Source organism: Aulonocara sp. 'chitande type north' Nkhata Bay, linkage group LG16 (genome assembly GCF_057382095.1).
Source record: "Aulonocara sp. 'chitande type north' Nkhata Bay isolate Kocher_YH1m ecotype deep benthic linkage group LG16, A_spYH_male_GT1.1, whole genome shotgun sequence".
NCBI classification, from domain to species: domain Eukaryota; kingdom Metazoa; phylum Chordata; class Actinopteri; order Cichliformes; family Cichlidae; genus Aulonocara; species Aulonocara sp. 'chitande type north' Nkhata Bay.
Window position 1 is genome coordinate 33,726,492 of NC_141359.1, and position 25,144 is coordinate 33,751,635.

Genomic DNA, 25,144 nt, shown 5'->3' on the forward strand with positions numbered 1-25,144 from the left:
AACACAGGAGTGGAAGAGGTGGTGAAAGACATGTATGAGGACAATGAGACAATGGTGAGGTGTGTAAAAGTTACAGGGTGGGATTGTATCAGATATTAGCTCTGAGCTGCTTCTTGTTTGCGCAGTGATGTTGTACAGGTCGACTATGATCCTTGCAGATGACATAGTGGAGTGAGTGGAGTGAGGGTCAGGGGTGATTTGTGATTTTGGATTTTTGATTCTGTTTTAATATCAGTTTCATATCAGACTTTACACATATACAGTTGATTTTTTTTTTTAACCTTCTTTAGGCAGGAGGAGGACTCTCGGGATTTAAAATCATTTGCTTTACTCTTGTGCTCAAATTGATGGTGCAGTCATATCGTCTCATGCATGTTTATGAAGGCAGGAGATGTATCCAAGAATAAAATCATTAGAACTCACTGAAGTTTCTGCGATTTTTCAAGTGTTTTTTTTTTTTTTATATTTATTGATATCCAATTCTTGGTTCCTCCCATGCAACCACATTTAAGAAGTTCTGTAGGTCATATAGCATGTGTGTGTTTTTCCAGTTACATGATGAAGTTTCCATACATTGACCGGACAAGGATAGCAGTGTTTGGAAAGGTGAGCCTCCTTTTTTTCCTCCATTTTTCTACTTTTAATTTGCGACCATCTAAATTCTATTCTTACTTCCATTGCTGAAATTATTAAGTGCCAAGAAGCTACTTAGTAAAATTTCTACTGAGTGACTCCAGAGATTGAATCCAAGTTCATTTTTACACTCGATGGATTTCAGCAGAGATGAATAAATGTTTGTGTTTGCTCACTTAGGGATATGGAGCCTACATAACATTAATGATGCTGAAGTCTACTGACAGCCTGTTTAAATGTGCGTGTGCAATGTCACCAGTGACCGACTGGAAACTCTATGGTGAGTAAAACATCTCTCAAAAGAGGTTAATTCACATTAAAGATACATTTTACAAGCTGCAAAGCAAATGTAAGTAAAGACCAGTAAAACTGCTGTGGTGGACTTTCCTGTGGATTTCATACATTGTGGAATTTCAGACCATTGTGTTGGTCCACAACAATAAATATATAATATATATAGGCAGCATTATGTACCACACCAGTTTTATTTGGCTTGAATATTCTAGTTACTAATGTGCACTTTATTTCTCTATACTGTAACACAGTACTATTGAACATGTTCTGGTTCTGCATTTTTGTTTTTTTAAGTGATATTCTTTTTATCTTTATACTTTTTAGTGTCCCCAGTGTTTCATTGTTGTTGTTTTCCCATGTTTTCCCTCTGGGTTAGCTCCCTCGTCTTCCTTGTTTCTGCTTGTTGTTTCGCTTTGGGAATTGTTCTTCCTTGCATGTCAAATAAGTCCTAGCTTCATGGGTACATTTGAATAGTCTGCTTTGGTTAGGAAGGTTTCATTCTGGCACTCATAACAACTGTTTGAATTCTTCAGATACTAAGCAAGAGGAGAGGAGATAATATCATCCTACAATTTATAGCGATGCAATATCCAACCATTCCTTAAAAGATCAGCATAGTTGGAAAAGTGGTGGAGCATATTGTCCGTTTCATACCCTAACCTACTGATATGTATTTTGAATTTTTAATCATTGAACCCCAAGGTTAGAACATTAAAATGCTGTCATGAAGTGCTTGCTGTCCAGGTGTTGTCTTTCATGAAGAACAGATGTATCCCTAGTGTGGTTGGACTCTCTCCACAATGAGTTTCTCTTTCTCTTAGTCTTTATCACTTTATCACTCCTCTTTGGTCTCATTAAGTGTTTCTCATGAAGGCCAAGGAAAAATGGCAAGGAAAGTAGAGATGCAGTAATATTTTGTCTCTGTCTTCCCTCTAATTCCCTGATTGTTTTCACCTGTGTCTTGTCTCCTGCTTTTTCTTATTTCCGTGCTTTGTGATTGTACTCCCCTTGTTGTCATTTGCACTGTGTGAGCTCCCAACTTTAACAGCTCCTATGAGTTTACCAGAATAGAGCATTTTTAGACAATCATGAAACGGTTGGTCCTGATTTATCATCACCATATTGCATCATCATCTTTATTCATTAAAACCTCAGTATATTTTCCCAAACATGAATTATGCATCTCATGTGTAACAATTTAGACTCATGTCTACACCCAAAAGCAAAACTTAATTCTCCATATTGAGCAGTGCTCAATATGTCAATGACAGCCAAAAACTAATCTGTATTTCTAACTGTCAGAAGCAAATGAAAAAGACATAGCTCATGTCTGCAACATCTGATGATTAACGGGCAATTCAACCAATTAAAGTACACAGTAAAGTGACAAAGTAAACCTAGATCATTTATTAATAAACTGAATAAATGTAAACTTTATTCTTCTCCTTTAGCCTCTCACTAAAAATGACCTGTTTATTTCTGAAATCTGAGTGTGAGATGAATCTGACCACTGTAAACATTGTCCTCTGCAACACTGAGATGACACAGATGACTTTTTCACCACCACAAGCTGCTTTCCTTTTTACTAAAAGTATTTAATTTGGACCCTGAATACCAGGATCTCCACTTTGTGCAGGTACTTAGCTGCAGCTGAAGCACTGTGTGCTAGTGGCACTGTTAAGATTGTCTCACTTCTCATTTGCACAGCGTCAGCGTTCTCTGAACGATACCTCGGCATGCCATTACGGGATGACAGCAGATATCAGGTGCGTGTTTACTGCTTCCACGAGCATGTTTCCTGTTGATCTTTGAAAACGTTAACATCAATGACACACCTACAGTTAAGCTCCTGCAGTTACTGAAAGCAGCTGCTATCAAAGTCAGAGGCAGCGATGCTTTGCTTTACTTTTTCTTTTTTTCTTTTTTAATGCTCTGTAGGATTTTGTCACTCATCTGTCTTTGGTTACTCTGAACTCCGGTGTGTCAGATCACATGCCGAAGTTTGGGGGGGGGGGGTTTCAGCCGCAGCGAGACTGTCGCTCTCAGGCCTCTTGATGTTCAGCTATCAGATGTACTTTCCTCCCAGTGTGATAGGAAGGAGGCAGTGCACAAGCACAAACAACAAATCTGACCCTGACAAGTATTTCATGGCTTCTGCTGTACCACACCTTACATTTTCCTCATAATTTATGCAATCTGTGATATTTCAAGAACAGAAAATAATATCTGTGGGAGATGCCTTATCACTTAAAGATCTCGAATTAATTTGAATGACTCTGTCGGTGTGTGTCTGTATGTAGAATGTAATTTAGTACAGTGCCATTCATTTGATCACATTCTGCATCTTTTTTTATTTTCATTTCTCAATGCCAGTTAGCATATGTATCAATTAATTATCTCCCCACTCTTTCTCGCAGTTTTCCAGTGTGCTGCAGAATGTTCAAGCTCTTAGGGAACAGACACTGATGCTGGTGCATGGCACAGCAGATGGTAAGAAGCAAAATAAATCGTAGATAAAAATGAAAATACGCTATCTGTGGTGCATCACTGCTGAGCACAAAGAGGCATGCAATCCTGGAAGGTAATGAGGCAAATGCTTTTTAATCAAAAGATAAATGGAAAAGTGGGTTATCTAAATTGATGCTGGGATTTCCAGAGGAAAACATTCCCTGATTAACCATGCATGTCGGATTTGTTGAGGCATTTCCATTCTCCCAGAATCTGATTGTCTGTTTTTTTTCCCAGTTAGGATTCAGGCTGAATCTTGCTGACATTTTTCTCTTTTTACTCCCAGCCAATATCCACTTCCAGCACACTGCTGAGCTCGTCAAGAACCTTGTGAAAGTTGGAGCAAACTACTCAATGCAGGTGTGTAACCCAGAGATGTCATCACTAGGTTTTTAGAGTGCATTTGGTAGAAAACAATGACCTATGGCAATGATAAATGGCTCAACTGTTATACAGTGTCAAAATAAAATAAATACATTTTTTAAATAAAAGACTTTCCATATTAGGTTGGTTTTTTTTTTTTACAGAATATTTTCAGTATTCTTTGGCCATACCTTGATTTTAACCATTTAATATTCACGGAAGCGTCCTTATTAAATTTTTTTTTAATTAATTAAGACAATTACGAGTAAATTTTCATTTCTTTTTTACTTTGATCCTATCTGCTCTAAATATATATTTTGCATAGCCTCCCTCACACTGACATTTCTTTGGGTATCACATATAAGCTATAAAAATGCAAGTTGATGCAAATAAATAAAGTAGAAAATCTACACTTTGATCGCATCTTGATTACTTCATTTAAAATCCCCTGTGGTAGTGTACCAAAGCACAACTGCAAAAATGGTGTCTTTGTTCAATGAATTATGAACTATGAATTTTAACGAAATGTCCTGTTTAGGTTGTGTTAAAAAAGAAAGCATAACAGGAGCATGTTGATCTCATAGCTCTGGCATGATTAGTGTTAGGCAGAGCATCTTATAGTTGTCGCTTGACTAGAATAACGTGTGGTGGAGCTCATATAGCAAAGTTGTGCATCCTAAATATAGCACCTGCTCATTATGTAAGGTTTTCTTTAAAAGAAGCAGTAAAGATAACTTACAGAGATACAGTCCAAGCTGTTGTCTTTTCTAAATGCACGTCCAGCTTGTTCTGATTCCCAGGAAACTGTGACAAACGTGTGTTGTTCTTTGAAAGTCACTGACATGTCTCAGTTATGCAAAAGCTTCCCTTTGGTGGTGGGTTAGTAAGATTGGGTTGTAAGTTTCAAGTGCAGATTCCAAACAGGAGATGAACCTTGTGGCTAAGAAACCACATTAGGAGGCTGAATAAGCCTCCTAATGTGGCCTTGGTAGGTCTCTAAAATGTGACCGTTATCTCTCAGCTGCCTATATTGCAGTTGGTGCTGCATTAGAGGTACAGCATTAAAAGCAACCTTGTTTTCACTGATGAGGCACTAACAAATTGGCATTTTATGATGCTTCTTGACAAGAACGCATGTGTGTGAAAGAAACAAAATATGACAAGGGTTCAGACTGAGAGAATTGAAGTTACATGGTGTATGTTTTAACCACTGCATTACTAGAAATCTCCTAAGTTGCAAGATTACGTCAAGGATTTTTTCAATGTGCTCTGATCCCATTCTTTTAGATGCTAATGGTGTTGCAGAAACACCAGTGGCTGTGGTGCACTGACGGCAAGATGTCCGTGCCGCCAGTGCACCACAGCAATACTGAATGCTGAGAGACAATAGTTGTCTTACAAGAGTCCATACGGAGGTTGGTAAAGTGGAAGGTAGATGACCATAATTTAATTCAGACCTTTGTGTTTTGTGTTGTTTTTTTACTTTTTCTCTCAGTTGCTGCATAGTTTTAGGCTTTGATTGGGAGGGGTTAAAGTATTCCACTTTATGAAATTAACTCTACTCTGCTATTAATTTTGGCACTTTGTTTAAATGTGATGCAAAATAGGAGGTAATCCCACCTCACTCTGCCCAGAAGCCAGGCTATACAGCAGAAGACGCAGCTGTGGGATTCTAATGGAATAGACAATGATTATATATCACTGCACAAGTCAATGAAATGAAATGTTTGAGTAACAGTACACTTTGAGCAAGAGCAAGTTGTGTTTCTGGCCACCCAGTGAATCGAAGTGCAGATTATGTCGAATGTTATTTTTCTCTTTTAGCACTGTTTTCATTTTTCCTCCACAAAACAGCTGCCCTTTTAGCTGCTAAATACCCCTATATATTAACCAGAAAGTCAATAACTTTGTCTTACTTCTGTTTGGTGCAAAGGAACTAGTCTGTACTGTGTTTTCAAAGCTTTTTAGTTTAGTCCCACTAATAGAAGCAAAGAACATGAGAGGAATGAGAGTGAACAAAAACAATAAGCTAAAAGACACAAAAAAGACTCCACAAACCTGAGATGGTTGTGTGCAATCAAAGTACCCTGAAAGCTGTTTTCCATGTCTTTTACCCACCAGATCTACCCAGATGAGGGACACTTCCTGTCTCAGCAGAGTCGTCAGCACCTCTACACCACACTGACCAGTTTCTACAGGGAGTGTCTGAAGGAGGAGTTGCTACCACTACCCGATGAAGAGGAGGAAGAAGAGGAGTAGGAATGTGTCTTTGGGAGTCAGACCTTTGGCAGAGCTTGAAGAATTTTGCTGAAATCCGTCAAGGCCTTTCGTGTTTGGACCAAGTGTTTAGCCAGAAAAGGACACTGGGGTAGAGCTGCTGATGCTCCCAAAGTGTGTATGTGTGTGTGCGTGCGTATGTGTGTGTGTATGAGCACTCCTGTGTGTGTGTCTGTGTATGTGTAAATGTGATGAAAAAGATAGCTAAAGGACACAACAAGTGACACTCGCATTGCCGGGACTTGAGGCGCGAACTGTCGTCTAGCATAGAGTCATTTCAGTTTTGGGACGCTCAGTTTCTCGGCAAAGCACACTGAAGATCTGCTGCAGGTTCTCCGAGCTGCAGTCATTCACACTTAACCAAGTGCATGGTTCTTTTTCCCCCCTTCGCCTTTCAGCTTCACTCATTCTTGCCATGTCAGTCTCCTTTGTGGTACTGCGACACTTTGGAAGACAAGAACACCGATATACACCTTTGATCTCACTTCTCTTTTGGTTGTTGTATCGTTGCACAAGGAAATGCTCCAGTCATCTGCAAAAATGTTTAGTCACGCAAGTTCACTAAAACCTGAGCAGATCCTGAATAAGTGCAATTTCCTGCTGAAACCCTCTGCCATCGCCCACCCTGAATGGAAACAGTGTTTAGAGGTCACACTTTATTGTACAGCAGTCTTGTGTAGACATGTACAATGCCTTATGAGGTTCAACATACTGTAATATTACTTGCTGGCAGTGGTAGTCATCCATTAGCAGTGTCATGTTAACCTATGTCAACTCAGGTCCTCGAGACACGGTGTTGCAGTCAGTTTAGAAACTCTTAAGTTTGGGATGAAGATAACAGGTTTATAGGCCATATAGTAATTTCAGTTTCAGGCCACACTGAAAAAGCTCTCCATCTTAATATGTGATTTGAACCCTTAAATCAAATTGCACAAGTTTAAAAAGGTGTGAGATCATTTTCCAGTGCATCTCCACCAGAGTAAAGAACCATTTCACGTATTTTTGGACACTAAAAGACATTCAAAAAAAGAACTAAGATGGGGAATTTTACAGTGTCAGTAAGGTGTTTGCATGTCTACAGGGAATGTTTCAAGTGTTGCCACATTTTGTACAGTACAATACAGCAGAGTGTGTACATAAATATATTTTTAAGATGTCAGATCTCATAGAAAGTTTAGTCTATGGGGATGGATTGATTTGACCTGGACGTCTTGTACTTTCATTTCTTTTCTGTTTTCTTTCAAGCTGTTGATTTTCTTCTTAGGATGGATTTTGTAATGCTTGTTCTCGTTCTTTTTGCTGTTTTAAAAGGGAAGGGTTGAGGGTTGAGGTTTTGGGGTTATTGTGATTGTCCTCTAGTGATGATTATAAATAATAAATAATAATAATAAAAAATGTAAAAAAAAAAAAATGTAAAAAAAAAACTAAACAAAAAAAAAACCTTTGAGTTATTCTGGTGGATTGAACACAAATAACAGAGAACCAAATCGGCTGCATTTGTTTGCAGGACTGAGCAATTCAATCTAAAGTTTCATTTGTTTGTTACCTTGGCAGTCACATTAAAGAGACCCAGTCATCTGTCATGGCCATGGGCTACCTGCATTAATGATTTAGCAGGCAAGATCTTCTTATTTAAAGTCAAACATACTTGCATCAACACTGCATGTCTGTGTGCATTAATCACTGCCTGCACTTACAAGCCTGAATGACCAAGCAGATGTTAATTCTTAAATTTGTAGTAGCCAGCAAAATGTGTAACAGCTATGGTGGTTCAGAGCTCAAAACAAACATTATTGGTCGTTTTTTAAGGAGGAATGCATCAACATGGCAACCTAGCCAGATGGAAGATGTTGTGAAAAGGTCTATTTTAACACCAACAGTGATCAGTAGGTGTTTAACGACAAACAAATATTTCTCTTCTCTGAAAGTCCTGTTAGTCATCTCCTGAAGATGACGCTCCCAATGGAGACTTTGTTTTTCTTTCTTGTCTAATGAGAAAAAAAATCTTGATAACCACATGATGTCAACGCAGATCTAAAGAAAATAATAGGACAACCGAACAAAGTCAACTCACAGTTTTAGATCTTTCAGTTCTAAAGTTACTGGTGACATGGTTACATTTGGGCTAACATCTACCTCTTTTTGTGGACTCTTCACCTGTTTGGTAAGCTTTGAAAGAAGAACTGCAAGGCCAAAATGCATTTATGACATTTTAAAAATTACAGTTTCTGGCTTCTTAAACTGGACTTTGTATTTTCTCCACGTGTCTCTGTGGATTCTCTCTGGGAAATCATGCTTTCTCCCACAGTCCAAACACATGCTCATTAGGTTAACTGGTGATGATAAATTGACTGTAGGTGTAAGTGCGATGGACTGGTAACCTGTCCAGGGTGTAGCATGCTTCTTGACCTATGGCAGCTGCAATATGCTTCAGCTCCCAAATTGGAGAAGCATTTAAGAACAGTGCTTGGTTGCGTGGAACTACAAAGCAACAAGCCAGTGTTCTTCAAGTGCCATTCCAAAGCCCAGATAAATCGGGAAGGTTGGATCAGGAAGGGCATTCAACATAAAGTATCTGCCAAATCAAGAATACAGATCACAAAGATCAGTCAAGGCTTTAATTTTATTTATGTAGGATGAAATCACAACAACATTCCACAAGGTGCCTTGTATTTTAAGGTAAAGACCCTACAATGATACAGAGAAAAACCCAAACAGCAAACAACCCCCCCTCTGAGCAAGGACTTGGCGACAGTGGCAAGGAAAAACTTCCTGTTTAAAGACACAGGATGGGGTGAGGGTGTGTTCAAAGGCAGTGAGAGAAGACATGCAGAGGGTTAGTTTGAGCATTTTTAGCATTTGGCTTGAACACCACCAAAGTCTAGGCCTCACCCTAAAAGAGTAACAGAAGTTAAACATATACTGTGTAGAGGATGAAAAAAAACCTTTTATACACATTCACACAACAAGTACCCACTTTTAAACATCTGCAAACAAACAATAACACTGCTCTTATCAGTCTGAATGTTACTCTCCTTAAACATTTTTTAACTTGAGAAAACAATGTGATCACAACATCAGTTTAATAACTGCAGCACATTTCCACCACATAATATGATGTTTTAAAAGTTCCCAATGATGATCAAATTTCATTTTACTTGAATTCCCTTTCCTTACTAGTAATACTTTGAGAGGTGTGCTTATTTGCTTAACATTGTCACTGTTAGGTACTTTCGGCTTAAAGGTGATTTGAGCCTAAATCAGACTTAATCAGGCTAGCAAAGAGCTGTTACAGAAGCTGCAAATGAAACGGTGGATCTCTGCAGGATGCTGCGATATCTATGTTGATGAACTGTTACTTTAAATTCTGAGTAAATCTCCAAGAGTTTTACCTGCAAAGCCTTGTTGTCATTCAGTATTGGTCTCATATCTAAACGTCTCAGCTGATGTTTAGATGTATCGCTGGGAAGCATTGTTATGGATTCTCATTGGATGCGGCTAATTGGTAAATTTGCAGAACTGGTGCTTCTAATGAACATATCTTTTTGTAAGCACCACTCTTCTTTTCTACTCAGAGAGCCAGTCCCACCACATTTCTTGAAAATGTTCAGATTTTTTGACCTTCATGTCTTAAAGTAATGCTGGATTCATGTTTTTCCTTACTTAGTTGAATGGTTTAGCAGTGCTATGTTAGTACAGCAACTGACACTATGTCAGCATAATATAACTGATGATAATACAACTTATAAAAGCTGGAAAAAAAAACCTTGAACTATTATGGAGACTCCCTACTCATCAGCTTTTAATCTGCATGCCATTTGCTATGCTTAGCACATCCTGACAGCTCTGTATGAGCCCCAGCTGCAAAATTGCCATTGATCCAGTCATATCACTCTGTATCGCTGAAGCAAAGGGGAACATTTCAGTGATCTATACTATACTAGTTACATTAGAGTGACCTTGGAGCTTCATGAATATATGCACTGTCACTTTAAAATCAAAATAATCTATTACTGCAACACACAGATCTAAAAATGTCAAGTTTGTCAGTTTATTTGAGCGTACAAATGTTTCCAAGTATACAAATGTCAACTACAGAGGGCAATATATATATGGTACATGAGATGCAGTTTGTCAGGCAAGTGTAGAAGTGTGAGCAGCACAGGGTTATGGTCAACAAACAATCAGTTTGCTACTGAAGGAAAGATGCAGTATTTATTACAGTTCTGTTGTGGCCAAAGCGCACTGTACAGCATAGACTGCTTATCTTACACATGAACTTTCTCCATTCTCCACTTTAATTTCTTTTCACATTTTGTGGATATTAAACACTGTGTGGAACAGTAAAGGTTCAAGCTGGTCACAAACATCTGAAATTTATTCATCTATTTCTAAAAACATAGATGAAGATATTGTTAAACTAAGAAATCTTCCCTGAATAACACAATTAATACTTTTAATATGTCACATGGCAATGTGCACCCAAATAGCAGATTCATCTTGAACAGACACACAGGTTCCTTCTAACAAAGATAAAAGAAGAAATACAAAAAACTAAGACTCACAGTAACTTCCTTTTTGAAACTTTCATATTAAAGGTTTTCTTTACCTGATTTAAACAGCATGGCTAAACCCCATTTCACTCTCTGTTACATATTGTCATACGATATTTTTGTATTGCTGTGTTTGCCCGAAGCTCAGAAAAGACTATATGAGGTAAAGGCACCTGCAGGAACTGTTTGGTGATTCGGTCTGATAGTGATACGATTTGGTGGATTTATAGGTGATTTTTCTCTGTTCACAGAATGTATTCACATGAATTCACAGTAGATTTCAGGAAAGATACAAAAAAAAATACAAGTTTCTTTGATTCCCTGACATTTGTATGCATTACATGGTACAAACATTCAAAACAGAACTCTTAATGGTAGTATAATATTAACCTATCTTTTGTTTTTCCCCACAACCTCAGATTCACTGCTCTAACTTTCTTTGCATTCCAACAAATGTGAAGGGACCTAATTTAAATATTATAGGTCAGTGGGGTTTTATTAATCATTTTTATCAGGCAGCAGATGTTCAGGGAAACACAACCTCTCATCGCTGGCTCACTACAGCAGTTGCTCCAGCGCACTCTCCATAAAACCACCTTACCACAGGAGCTTACTTGGAGCTAATCATCTTCATTGTACCCCTCCTCAAAGCAGCGGTTGAAAAAGTTCAGCACTGAGCTCAGAAAGTAGTGTTGACTCTTTACTGAAATAATGTTGTGTCCTTCATCTGGGAATATCTAGTCAGAAGGAAATGGAAAGGAGAGTCATTATTTCTTTGTAATAAAAAACATAGAAATGATGTATATTCTAAGTGAAAGAAAGGAGTTCCAAAAACAAAATAAAACATTGCCTTGATATTAACATCATAGTACAGCCAACAAAACTACACCAGCAAATACCAGTTAGCATTGGTAATAATCAGCTGACATTGATGAAAGACAAGAAAACAATGAACGGATGAACTGGTGACAGTATGTTCTGATCTGCGGCTAAGGATCTCCTGCTAAGATCTTTTTGCCATATAGCACAGGGAACCTTCACTTGTCTTGTAGACTCTAACCACTGGATGCGCTCAAAGGACTAACATGCTAACACTATTAGGCAAGTGGTTATAATGTACTGACTAAGCAGGAATTGTGAGAGTTCAGGCTGGGCTACTTGTGTTTTCTCTTTACACATTTGAGCAGAAACTGTTCAGAGGTAACAACATAGCAAACATGCTCCAGTGCTACCCTATGGTCATCAGGATCCACACTCCGCACCACCCCAAATAAAATATGCAAATACAGTGACTATATAGAATCAATCTAAAGTGTATAAAGGAATTGAGACACTCATGTTGAAGAATACAATTACTGTAATAAACTAATTAAAAAATTAAAGGAACACTTTTTAATCAGAGTTTAGCATCAGTTACATTTTATAACTTAACTTTGATATGATATTGATCTGTTCAGTTAAGCAGCAGAGGGGCTGTCAATCAGTTTCAGCTGCTTTGGTGTTTTTAAAAGCTCCTCTAGTGCAACAGTTACTAGAGGGGTAACAATGAGAGGATGGGAATTAGAGAACCCCCAAAATAGTAATGGCTTTGCAAGTTCTTTGGTGTTTTTTTTATGGGTTTTTTTTTTTTGTTGTTGTTGTTTTGCATTTGGCTAGCAGGGCACTGCTGTGAATGTATCTGACTAAACAATCAGAAACAGACTTTATGAGGGTGGTCTGAGGTACCAACATCTTCTAGTGGGCCCTGTGCTCACACCACAGAGACTGATTGGCATTTGCTACAGCATTCCAGAATTAAGAATCAGAATAAAAATCCAGCATGATTTTCCCATGGAGATCTGAGGAGTTTTCAAAGTGTTGTGATTTTTTTGTACAATTTTGTTGAGCAGTGGGTGTTAAACATGACATGTGACCATCACGATCATGTTCGGGGGAGTAGCATGCATCTGAGTGCAGGGAGATGGCATATACATTTATTTTAATGACTTTACACCCTCCTGCTGATCAACAGCTGGTAGAAATGAGAGAAACTTGTGGAGCTTGCACATCAGTGCACTCGTAGTGCAGTTGTTTCTTTCTAATTAATAATATTAATTGTCATTTATATAAATTCAATAGTAATGGCTCTTAACTTATTTCAGCACCATGGGTGTTGCCATTAGATTTATTTATTTATTTTTATTCTTCATAGGTCTCTGTGGCTAGTTTTTCTGACAATGTTTCAGTTTGAAATAAGCACTTTCTCATACAGAGAAAGAATCAAAAGATGTCACATGCAGTTTTGTGTACCCAACTAATGCAAATGAAAATCAAGCTGAAGGATCACAGTTTTAACAGACTGGGGGAGATCCAGTAACCACTGCAGAGGCACAAATGCAAGGGGGCATGCCAGGACTTTTACTGAATTATCTAATTATCATCTTATACGAGAAGATGATTTTGAAGGCGAAACCGGCCACATTTAAAACGGATTTTTTTTTTTTTTTTTTATCTTTAACCACAGTTTGTAAAATCTCGCTGACACAAAATAGACTGTTTGGAAAATTATTCATATAAACGTTGCCTAGCATCTGCTCACACAAGCAGCTGTCCACAAACATTGCTTTAATTGCCAAGACCTGATTATCTTGTGCAGCAGAAAGAAACCATCACATATCTGACCACACTGCTTTCTGATATGGACACATGGGAAAGCAGAAGCTTTTGTTAAATGACTTTTCAACCTTCAGAGAATAAAAATAAGAAGGCTGGTTGATAAATTCACAAACACAGCACATGGGTCCGCTCTTGTTAGGGAACTGAAATGAATGTCATGCAGAGAGGAGATGGCAGAAGTCACCTGGAGAGTGTAGTTAACATTTGATGCAGACAGCAGTTTGACCAACTCAGCAGAATGCTGGAAATGAACATTGGCTGTCAAGAGAACAAAGAGTTGCAATGACAATTTACAATGCAATAACTTTGCACAACAACCATTCACCCCATTATGCAGAGCATTGTTAGGAATTCAGTAAAATAAAAGAAATGCAATAGTTAGACTAACACTTACAGTTTTTTTTCCTTTGCATTCATTTTTATGTTAAATTTGCAAAAAAGAATTGTCAGTATGTACTTATTTACAGTTAATTTGGCAGTAAACCCTACTTAATTCTACAGCTACATATCTGCTTCATCATGTTTATCTATTCCCATGCTCACCATCTGCTGTGCCGTGGATAATAAGAAAGTTCAATGGACTTGCAGGTCCTGTGATGTTGCTGAGCAGACTGGAAATCTGCAGGAGACAGTGAACAGTCACCACCCAGTGCAGAATCAGACACAGCTTAACTATATCAGATTTAAATCTAATAAAACAGCTCATAATGTTGAAGCCATTAGCATAAAACTTTGGTTAGAAGACAAGAAACTACATCTTTAAACAGCATCAGTTCCCACTCATAAATATTTATAGCAACTTCTATCAGATGCAACCAAACACAGATGGAAGTGTCAGTAAGCAAGGGTGGATGTACTGAAGTAACAAAACTGTCAAGTGACTGAGCAGCAGAGATCAAAGCTTCCCTTAATGAGTTTTAATTTTGCGCTGCCATCAGCAGAACTTTGTACTTTGCTGATCTTAAACAGAAACTTCAGTTGCAAAGGTGAGAGGAGAGGCAGTTTGGACATCTTAAAATCTGTTTGCATCTGGTGGTGCAGTACTAGAAATACTGCGGAAACAACAGTTTTGATTTTTCTAGTTCAACCCAGACCAGACCAAAACAAACACATTTTTCTTTTAGTGCCTGCAGTGTTATTTATCCATGTAGATTGTTTTTTCATTAAATTTATTGGGCATAATTTAGAAACGCATACACCTGTGTTTATTAGAGCCCATAATTCACACTGCATGACAGAACATAACATAAAGCCAGTAAGTCTAAAAAACTCGCTGTGGACTTTGGACTGTGGCAAAGCATAGACCAAAGCACGGCCATAGAAACATATCTAAAACTTTGAGTGATCTAGGAAGCACAGTGGTCTCAATTAGGGCTGGGCCATATTATACCGTTCACGGTAATACCGGTATAATGTTAGGCAACGATAGGAAAATGAAATATCGCGATAGAATATGAGTAAAACGCGCATGCGCAGTGCCTTTGTTTTCATACGCACATGGCCGATTGTTGAGTGAAACAGATGAACCAGAATTGGTTTGTAAAAATGGTGCAACTTCAGTGATGTGGAACTGGTTTGGTGTTTGTCCGTCAGATACACGACAAAGCACATTTTTTTTTGCAGAACATGCAAGCAGCCGTCGGACTAAGATGCCCTTAAATCTGGGAGTAATCTGGGTCCTAAACTCCGTATGCTTCAGGTCAAACGAACACTGCAGCATCACTAAGAGTTAAAAACTGTCTAAATTCTTTCATCTTTAATAAAACGATCAGCATTGCTGCTTTACCAGGTGTAACTATGAAGTTTAACTTCCAGGCATCCATGAAAACAAAATGTATTACATTTAATGGAGTTAGAAGCTAGCAGGAAGCTAGCGGAAGTTAGCTCGCTAGTTACCTAAGCATGATATTGCATGTTCTGACTGAGACATTTCTGAAAAAAATCAAACGTACAGCTCTGCTATCACTTCCAACATAAATGAAGACAGGAAACTAAACAGCAGTGACGTTTGTAGGGTTACTGAAGTTGGGCTAGCTGGTATATAATAATGTGCTACGTGATCGCTAGCAACACAGCTATGTTAGCATAACATAAACAGTGAAGCTGGAGGACGAACACTAACACTTTTCCACTTATAAAAGTTAACGTTAAGGTTCCTCATGGTTAGAGACAAATGCAATCGCATGGCAGGATGCTGTAAAAGGACCAATCTTCAGTCAGGAGAACAACTGAGATAATCCATCCACAATACGAGGTTAGTCATATACTGCAACAACATGGGAATAGAGCAGCTGCCAGAGAATTCAACATTAATGAATCAATGGTACAGAAGTGGAGGAAGCAAGAAGAATGAGTTTAATAAAGTTTGATTTATCTGACTGCTTTGTTTCGCGTAATGTGCCTTATAATCCTGGGCACCCTATGGTCCGAAAAATACGTACTGCACACTGCAGTTTAATGTTGCAAAGCACCTCTTATGTCAGCCCATTTCTACTGGAAATGCCTTTTGGTTAAACTTTCAGCAAGGAATTTGCATTTGCACTGTTACATTTTTATAAAGCTTTAATGTACATAAAAACCAGCTTCTTGTTTAAGTGAAAATAAATGATAGGTTGTCTTTTTGCGCTAGTAATGTTGTGGAGTTGTATTTTGTCTCGCATCAATTATATCGTTGGTTATATCGTTATCGCAAATTTTCAAATATATATCGTGATAAATATTTTTGGCCATATCGCCCTGCTCTAGTCTCAATAACTGCAAAATGAAAGATGATTGAAACTACCAGGACTTTTAACTGTTATAAGGTTCAGACATTGCCAATGAGATATATATATATATATATATATATAAACAAAAACACCCAGCACGCCCCTGCGGGCGGTTTATCCTTCAAGCTCGGGTCCTCTACCAGACGCCTGGGAGCTTGAGGGTCCTGCGCAGTATCTTAGCTGTTCCCAGGACTGCGCTCTTCTGGACAGAGATCTCCGATGTTATTCCCGGGATCTGCTGGAGCCACTCGTCTAACTTGGGAGTCACCACACCCAGTGCTCCGATTACCACGGGGACCACCGTTACCTTCACCCTCCACATCCTCTCGAGCTCTTCTCTGAGCCCTTGGTATTTCTCCAGCTTCTCGTGTTCCTTCTTCCTGATATTGCTGTCATTCGGAACCGCTACATCGATCACTACGGCCGTCTTCTTCTGTTTGTCTACCACCACTATGTCCGGTTGGTTAGCCACCACCATTTTGTCCGGTTGGTTAGCCACCACCATTTTGTCCGTCTGTATCTGGAAGTCCCACAGGATCTTAGCTTGGTCATTCTCCACTACCCTTGGGGGCATCTCCCATTTTGACCTCGGGACTTCCAGGTTATACTCGGCACAGATGTTCCTGTACACTATGCCGGCCACTTGGTTATGGCGTTCCATGTATGCCTTGCCTGCTAGCATCTTGCACCCTGCTGTTATGTGTTGAATTGTCTCTGGGGCATCTTTACACAGCCTGCACCTGGGGTCTTGCCTGGTGTGATAGACCCCAGCCTCTATGGATCTTGTACTCAGAGCTTGTTCTTGTGCTGCCATGATTAGTGCCTCTGTGCTGTCTTTCAGTCCAGCTTTGTCCAGCCACTGGTAGGATTTCTGGGTATCAGCCACCTCCTCTATCTGCCGGTGGTACATACCGTGCAGGGGCCTGTCCTTCCATGATGGTTCCTCGTCTCCCTCCTCTTTCTTGGGTTTCTGCTGCCTGAGGTATTCACTGAGCACTCGGTCAGTTGGGGCCATCTTCCCAATGTATTCTTGGATGTTCGTTGTCTCATCCTGGACTGTGGTGCTGACACTCACCAGTCCTCGGCCCCCTTCCTTCCGCTTAGAGTACAGCCTCAGGGTGCTGGACTTGGGGTGAAACCCTCCATGCATGGTAAGGAGCTTTCTTGTCTTTATGTCAGTGGCTTCTATCTCCTCCTTTGGCCAGCCTATTACCCCAGCAGGGTACCTGATCACGGGCAGGGCGTACGTGTTGATGGCCCGGATCTTGTTCTTGCCATTCAGCTGACTCCTCAGGACTTGCCTGACCCTCTGCAGGTACTTGGTGGTTGCAGCTTTTCTAGCGGCCTCTTCATGGTTCCCATTCGCCTGCGGAATCCCCAGGTACTTGTAACTGTCCTCTATGTCTGCAATGTTGCCTTCTGGTAGTTCAATCCCCTCAGTTCTGACTACCTTCCCTCTCTTTGTTACCATCCGACTACACTTCTCCAGTCCGAACGACAGTCTAATGTCATTGCTGTATAGCCTGGTAGTGTGGATCAGTGAATCGATGTCTCGTTCACTCTTGGCATACAGCTTGATGTCATCCATGTACAGGAGGTGGCTGACAACTATATATAGATACATATATATACATATAGAATAGAATAGAATAGAATAGAATAGAATAGAATAGAATAGCCTTTATTGTCATTGTACAGAGTACAACGAAATTGGAGTGCCACTCCCTTGGTGCAAGTTTCAATAATAAATATAAATGTAAAATATAAAAAGTACAAAAAAAACAATCGTAAGTACTCAAACAATAGTATGTACAATATATACAGGATAGCAGCATTAATATAATGACAGTATGAATAGCAGCATAATATAATGACAGTGACGGTATGGAATAGGTTCAATTGTTTTTGTGCTTATTTACTACGGTGATAGCTCTGGGAAAGAAGCTATCCCTGAATCTGTTTGTCCTGGTTTTATGTGACCTGTACCGTCGGCCTGACGGTAATAGTTCAAACAGTTGATTGCTGGGGTGAGAGTGGTCCTTGATGATATTGCCAGCTCTGCTGAGGTACCGAGAGTTTGCAGTGACCTCCAGGCTGGGCAGAGAGCAGCCAGTGATCTTCTGGGCTGTGTTGATGACCCTCTGCAGTACTTTCCTGTCTGCAGCTGAGCACCCTGCATACCATGTTGTTATGCCGTACGTTAGGATGCTCTCTATGGTGGCTCTGTAAAATGTCACCAGCAAGATATATATATATATATATATATATATATACATACATATATATATATATACACATATATATATGTATGTGTGTGTGTGTGTATTAGAGGTGGGAATCACCATACATCCCACGATACGATATTATCACAATACTTAACGCACGATACGATATTATTGCAATTTTTTAAAATATTTTGCGATATTCAGATTCTGTACATAAAGGTAAACTTTATCAATATTTATTTCATCTAATATCAAAGTCTCACACTCAGTCTCTCATTTCAGTCAGTTTTATTGTTGACAAACTGAACGGTTTGTATTACAGTCTAGTCCAACTTAACTGATTGCAACCATCTGGTACAATTATAGCTATTCTGAACTATGAAATTTATGAAAACTATGCAGCCCCTTCAGCAACAGAAGAATTTGAAAGTAAATTAAAACAAAATATAATTTTACATTAAATAAAAAAGTTTTAAACTTAATTAATATAAAACATGTCTTAAATTAAAATAAGTAAACTGTCATGTTTATTGCTGCCCAAAAAAAAGTTAAACACATTTGGACAGTGAAGGAATGTCAGGATTCTTGCTCAGAAAAAGGATCAACATGCTCTGAACTCAGAGCATGTTCCATTCCACAAAATCCTTTTTTGTAACAAAATATCGATTTCTGCCGTCCCTGTATCGATACATTATTAGCAAACAAAATATCACGATACTACACAGTATCGATTTTTTCCCCCACCCCTAGTATATATATATACACACATATAGTTGACGGCTGCACATAAAAATAGCAACACAAATAAACCTCAGCCACTACTGGAGAAGAAGTGAATTCTACAGCGGCACAAAATAAAAAAAAATCAACACATATTTATTTTTAGCAAAAATTCAGAAAAGGCACAGGGATAATACATTTTTTAAATTCTCCACAATCAGTGTGCACTCACTAAATTATGGCAACAAAATGAAGGTTTTGCAAGCATGGCTTGCAAGTATGTAATCCCTTTGCTGCTGCAAATTGTGGTGAAAACTTGATTGTGATTGACAAATTAAAACTAGTAGGCAAAATTTATAAAAACAGACACACCTTTCTACGATCCCATGACTTACACTGTACATTATAAATTATATACACTGCAGGACTTAACCTAAAGCCTGCAAGTACAAGAAACTCACTGGAGACTTCTCACTGTGCTGAGATAAAGATCAAGGGAAACACAGAAACTGAAACTTTAAGTGTTCTAGGGAGCATCGTGACCTCACTGACTGTTTGGAAACATCGGAAATGTTCAGAGAGACAGGAGTCCAACCAAAGTGAATGATCAAACAATGAGGGCTTTCATAAATGAAGTTATTAGTGTCCAAACATAAAGATTTGAAGAACTTCTCTGCAGAAAGAGGTTAAGGAATGATGACCACCTTAGCAGTACTATACCAGCCAGGTCTGTATGTAGCTACTCTGAATAAAAAGGTGCAGCACGATAGTGCTTAGTGTTTGCTAAATGTAAAGTTAAAAAACAAATGAGAATATACTATGATCTGATCAATCAAAAACTGAACAACGTGTGCCATCAGCTGTTGTTATCAACTATTAATACTTTGATACACAGAATCGTGGTGGAGGTAACTTCATGGCATGGGTTTTCTTCTCAGAGGCAAAAACTTGGAAACTGATCATAACTGGGGAAAAAATGAAGTGCAAAAAGAGTGAAAGTTTGTATGAAAACTCTGAAAGAGATGGAGGGCTGTATGCTGCAAATATAGAAGTAGATTTACAGAAATTCTGTTGTGGCACTGACAGATAACTTGCATGAGGGTTAATTTCATGTGGTTAGTTACTAACTGTGCATTTTTGCACTGTTCAGTGCTTTTTCACACTATGCCACATCTGCAACATCTTTGGTTTCCTACCACTAAACCCAGTCTTGTCCCTTTACATATTTATCACTTCCACTTACCTGGGTAACTTCTACACCATCTGTTCACTTTTGAACCACAAATACTTACAGGAAAAAAAAATTAAAGGGATAAAAAAAAACAACTCTCCCCTTTGAAGTGTTTCCTGTAAGTATTTGCTGTTAATGTGAAAGTTTTAAATCCCGTCATCAATCTGTGAGTGTCTGCATTCAGTATTCTTGTATTTAGTATTAGAGTTGTGACATAAATAAGAATTATTAGCTAGATTTGAACATGTTATATGGAACATAATAACCCAAAAACCCACCACTAACATACAAGTGTACCTGGTATTTGTGGTCCTCTCTTGCTGGAAAGCCAAAGTATTTCTCAGTGAAGGCAGACCCTTTATCGAAAACCAGAATAAAACTGTTAACAGACATGGCATTGTTGTTTTAATTAACACATGATTAATTTAATATTACTTCTTCACTTCATGGTGGACAAATGGTGACCATTAATAACCAATCTTACTGCTCAGTGGAACCCCGACTTACGAAATTAATTCGTTCGCGTGGGTCTTTCGTAAGTCGAAAATTTTCGTAAGTCGAAGCACCCATCTCGCCTTTTGAGTGAACGATAGGCTATAGGCTAATAATAGCTAACAACACTCGAGTGAAACAGCTAAGCGCGAGTACGAAAGCAAAGGGGTTGTCACATGATTCGGAAGGCATTGTGGGCATTGTAGGCATTGTGGGCTCAGCCAATCACAGCCAGCGGATTTCGTAACACGGGCAAAACACGGGCAGAAATATTGCCCTTCAGTGCCTTCATAACTTGAATTTTTCATTTAACGTGGTATTCGTAAGTCATAACTATAACTAGTGACAATATTATTGTAAAGTCTTGAATAAGCTTACCATACAATCTCCAGTTTGTTATAGGAGTGACAGCAATGCCACACCTTAACACAGAGCTGTGGGAAAGGACCAGGAGTGTGGACAAGAAGCCTCCATATGCCTAAAAAAATATAGAAAACAATGTTTTTGTGAAAAAAGAATTAAATAAATAAATAAATTGCTAATTTTTATGCGTGTTTTAATTTCAGTTAAAGAGGCTGTTACCTTTCCATAAACTCCAACTCTGTTGGCATCAATATAGGGCAGCTTTACCAGATGCCTGAAAATTAAAAGAACATTAACTAAATGTCATTTTGTACGTAGTTTGTATGTAAATATTATCTGTACCAATACATACTCGAGTGCTGTGAGCTGATCGTGAACGTCAACAGTTCCCAGTCTCTGGAAAACCTCGTGTAAGATCCTCTGACCCTGGCAGCCACTGCCCCGCCCATCCAGATGGGCCACAATGACATCATTGGAACTGACCAGAACAGAGTCCCAGCTCAGGGAAAAACGGTCACTCACAGCCTGACCACCAGGGGTGCTGTCACTTTGGAAGGCAAAAAGAGTTTAGAGCGCCAAAGTTTTCATGAAAGGATGCAAAATAAACTACAAAAATTGAAGAAATAATAACAACAACCATTATGTTTTAAACACCTAATGGCCTCTAAAACATTACTCTTATACTCTTCTGGAGAGGAGGGCGGTCCCTATCTTTAGGTTGGGATTTCACTGTAGTCACTGTATAAACTCACTCTACAGTTCTTAACACTTCAACTGAAGCAGTAAGGCCGACAATGAGGCATTCTCAAAGTTGTTAAAACAAAGTTACGTACAGGACAAGTAAAAGTGGGTACTCCTTCGCTTCATCCAAAGCTATCGGGACGATTAACTCCAGGCGAAGTGCTGCAAAATAAATCAGTGTTCAGCATTCAGTCCAGAGGAGATTTTGGTGAAGATTCAGAATAAATTTTTATATGCAATGCATGTACATCTATCCCTCAGACTACATCAAAGCTCTGTGCGCTGCAAGGTCAACACATCATTTTTTGGTTAATAAAAGAAATGGGAGAAGAACTGAGACTTTAGAGGTCAAGGCAGGTAGCACAAAGCTGGTATTTGAAAAGATTTACATTCATTTTAGCTTTAGTACATCCTTTAAATGGTACCATTTAATTCAGTTGACAATCAAAGACCGCGTGACTTGAGTCACCTAAGTGGACAGTGCATGGAAGTTTTCTCTTTTTTCTATATAATATCATAATGTGTGATGAGGTCATCAAAGTTTAATTTGATAAATAGAATACAATAGATTAAAATAGAATAGAATAGTCTTTTATTGGTATTGTACATGTACAACAAAATTGTGGGTGCTCCATGCCAACCGATCAGAAATAAAATATAAGCGCCAAGACAGCAGGAATAAATAACAAACAGCAGAAAAATATACAAACTAAAGGAAGATATGTAAAACAAGACAAAATGCACACACTGGAGAATAAAGTGCTTGTAAATAGTGCAAAGGACTTGGTTTGAATAGAGTCTGTGTGTGAATGGCCTGAGTGATCAGGGTTACTCAGACCATGGCTCAGATTAGTAGAGTGGGTGGGCAGGTGTAGTGTGTGGGGGTGGTAGTGTTTGTTACCAGTCCGAATGGCCCAGGGAAAGAAGCTGTTTATAAAACCTGAGGTGTGGGGACTGAATGACCTGAGGTGCCAACCAGAGGGCAGTGGGTCAAATAGGTGGTGGGCAGGGTACAAGGGGTCTCCTGTAATCACCCTTATTTCCTAATTATGTTCCAAGTCTGGGGACATATTTATTATGGATTTTACACATATATGTAAACAGAAGGAAGGAAGAAGGAACCAGCCCAAGCAAGATGGTGTAGCTCTTCATTGTAGTATCCTAAATTGAACATCAGAGGAAGATAAAATATGACGGGGAGGCAGAGAAGGCACCTATACTTATTAATTGGACAGCAAGCAACAGCTAAAACACCTGATAATTGACCCTTATCACCACCATCACCAAGAGAATAATGCACCAATAGAATAAACCATGCTAGGATGCAAACAAAACAAGAGCAAAAGAAGAAAAACAGGAGTTCAGTAATACTTTTGGAAACAGCTCTTGGAGTGTAAATGATTGAGTGCCAATGCTGAGTAAGAAGCTAAATACATCACATTTCTTCCCAATTTAGGAGGACAAAAGCTGTTATTTGGTAATGCTTGCCGTTTTGTGATGCGAGTCAGTGGCGGTCCCAGCCTGTTTGGCGCCCCGGGTGAACACTCCCTCTATCTATAATTGAGTGATCTGCATATATTAGTGCTATTTCTTAATTGTGTAAAATCTGTAATATAATGGATTGTTTGGAGTTTAGTCTGTTACTGTTGCTATTTTTACCATTTCTTCTTGGAGCAACTGTAACCCACATCATTTCCTTAGGGATTAATAAAGTATTCTGATTATGATTCTGATTGTTTCAGGATACATGATTCTGATTGTTTCAGGATACATGATTCTGATTGTTTCAGGATACATGACCTGCCATTATCCAATGGCAGGTCATGTATCCTGAAGCAATCACCACAACATAACCTAATAGACCTATACGTTAGTTCACAGATTCGCTTTGTCTAGGGTGTATTTCTATGTAGTGTGTGAATGTGCCCATATGGAAAAGATATATATAAATCTTATAAAGTTTTTATCTGTCTTGTATGAAACTTGTATGAAAAGCACATATAAGATCCCTTGAAAAATTATATAATGAAACTTGTATGTTTTGTATACTTACTAAAAAAATATATGAAAGTAATGAGAAAGTGGCCACTTTCATGAGTAAATCATGTATGTTTTTACTCTCTCGCGCTCACTTTTCGCATACAGAATTTCGAAAAAACATTGGTGCAAATTATAACTCTGTGTCATAATGTCTGGTGTTTTTGTGTTTGTTGGTTTGTTTTTATTTTGTTTTATTTTGCGAGTTGGTTATTAGATGCTGCTCCAGCCAGTCAGTGAATCCCCCGCCGCCCCGCCCTCTCCTCCCTGCTGTAAGTACCTCGCAAATGGAGGGCGCCCTTACTCCCAGCAAATGTGCGATAGAAAGCCGATCGGTGCCTATGCCATTCACAAAATGTGCTGGCTGACGTCGGGGCACCATGAGTACGAGCAAAATTATTTTTTTTTGCCGATGCCCGTGATGCCGCCCCCCACCACGATGCCGCCCCGGGCAACCGACCGTGTCGCCCGTATCAAAAACGCTACTGATGCGAGTCATGTATCATCCATCACTAATTCTCTAATTTGACAGACACTGTTAACATGTTTGACAAGTTTCAGGCAAAACAGTACACTTTTTTTGTTCCTACTGCACAATTGGGCAACTACACTAAGATTAGAGTTGGATGTCTCGAGACCGGTCTTGAGACCACATTTACGTGGTCTTGGTCTTGTCTTGTTCTTGTGGTCTCGGATCCCTCGGTCTTGTCTTGGACTTGCCTCAGATCGACATAGTGGTTGGGAGATTTGGAGTCAACAGTATCCATGACACACAACGTAACGTTCGATAATGTGTCATGCTCAAAAACATCAGCTCTAAGAGCCGTGCTTAGAGAGTGCTTTGTAGTGAATCAGAAGAGTCAACTCCCATTGAACGAGAGCCGGCTCCTCACTTAATTTCCTTTCGCTGCTCAGCTCTCACACAGTGGCTCAGCTATGCTCCAATCCCTCCATATTGTGGCCAATCACATGCGAGGATATAGGATAATATCATTATGTGAAAAACAGAGAGGGTGAGAGACGCGACAGTCAAGTGGAGCGTGCGTCTGTGCTCTCTGTAAGTCAGTGAGACAGTAGACAGCGGTGAGGAAGGCTGTGTGAGTGCATCGCAAAAACACATAAATATGCCCGACACCCATAAACGAAGCAGCATCTGGCTGAAGTTTAAAGACTTTTTTTTTGTCTCGGCCTTCGTCTTGACTCGGTGTGTCTAGGTCTTAGTATTGGTCTTGTCTCGGTCTCGGTCTTCGTCTTGACTCGGTCTGTCTAGGTCTTAGTATTGGT

At 39.1% G+C, this 25,144-nt stretch overlaps 2 protein-coding genes across 6 annotated transcripts in view; one reads left to right on the plus strand and one right to left on the minus strand.

Annotated features, from left to right (window-relative positions):
• Positions 1-11,276, plus strand: part of dpp10 (dipeptidyl-peptidase 10 (non-functional)) — a 260,752-nt gene extending 249,476 nt beyond the window's left edge. For all 3 annotated transcript variants that reach the window (XM_086266229.1, XM_086266230.1, XM_086266231.1), the window contains 6 exons: positions 552-606; positions 814-913; positions 2,635-2,693; positions 3,345-3,417; positions 3,722-3,795; positions 5,920-11,276. In XM_086266229.1, coding sequence (XP_086122355.1) covers positions 552-606; positions 814-913; positions 2,635-2,693; positions 3,345-3,417; positions 3,722-3,795; positions 5,920-6,057 — 499 coding nt within the window. In that variant the 3' untranslated portion in view covers positions 6,058-11,276. The remainder of the gene's footprint in view (positions 1-551; positions 607-813; positions 914-2,634; positions 2,694-3,344; positions 3,418-3,721; positions 3,796-5,919) is intronic.
• LOC147311907 (inactive dipeptidyl peptidase 10) overlaps positions 8,680-25,144 on the minus strand; it is a 145,363-nt gene continuing 128,898 nt past the window's right edge. For 2 of the 3 annotated variants that reach the window (XM_086266235.1, XM_086266234.1), the window contains exons 19-26: positions 21,916-21,985; positions 21,435-21,629; positions 21,302-21,356; positions 21,098-21,197; positions 20,525-20,583; positions 13,827-13,902; positions 13,468-13,541; positions 8,680-11,365 (exon numbers count right to left, since the gene is read on the minus strand). In XM_086266235.1, coding sequence (XP_086122361.1) covers positions 11,249-11,365; positions 13,468-13,541; positions 13,827-13,902; positions 20,525-20,583; positions 21,098-21,197; positions 21,302-21,356; positions 21,435-21,629; positions 21,916-21,985 — 746 coding nt within the window. In that variant the 3' untranslated portion in view covers positions 8,680-11,248. Of the gene's footprint in view, positions 11,366-13,467; positions 13,542-13,826; positions 13,903-17,914; positions 18,275-20,524; positions 20,584-21,097; positions 21,198-21,301; positions 21,357-21,434; positions 21,630-21,915; positions 21,986-25,144 lie in introns of those variants that run through there. The other variant, XM_086266236.1, reaches the window with a different exon arrangement.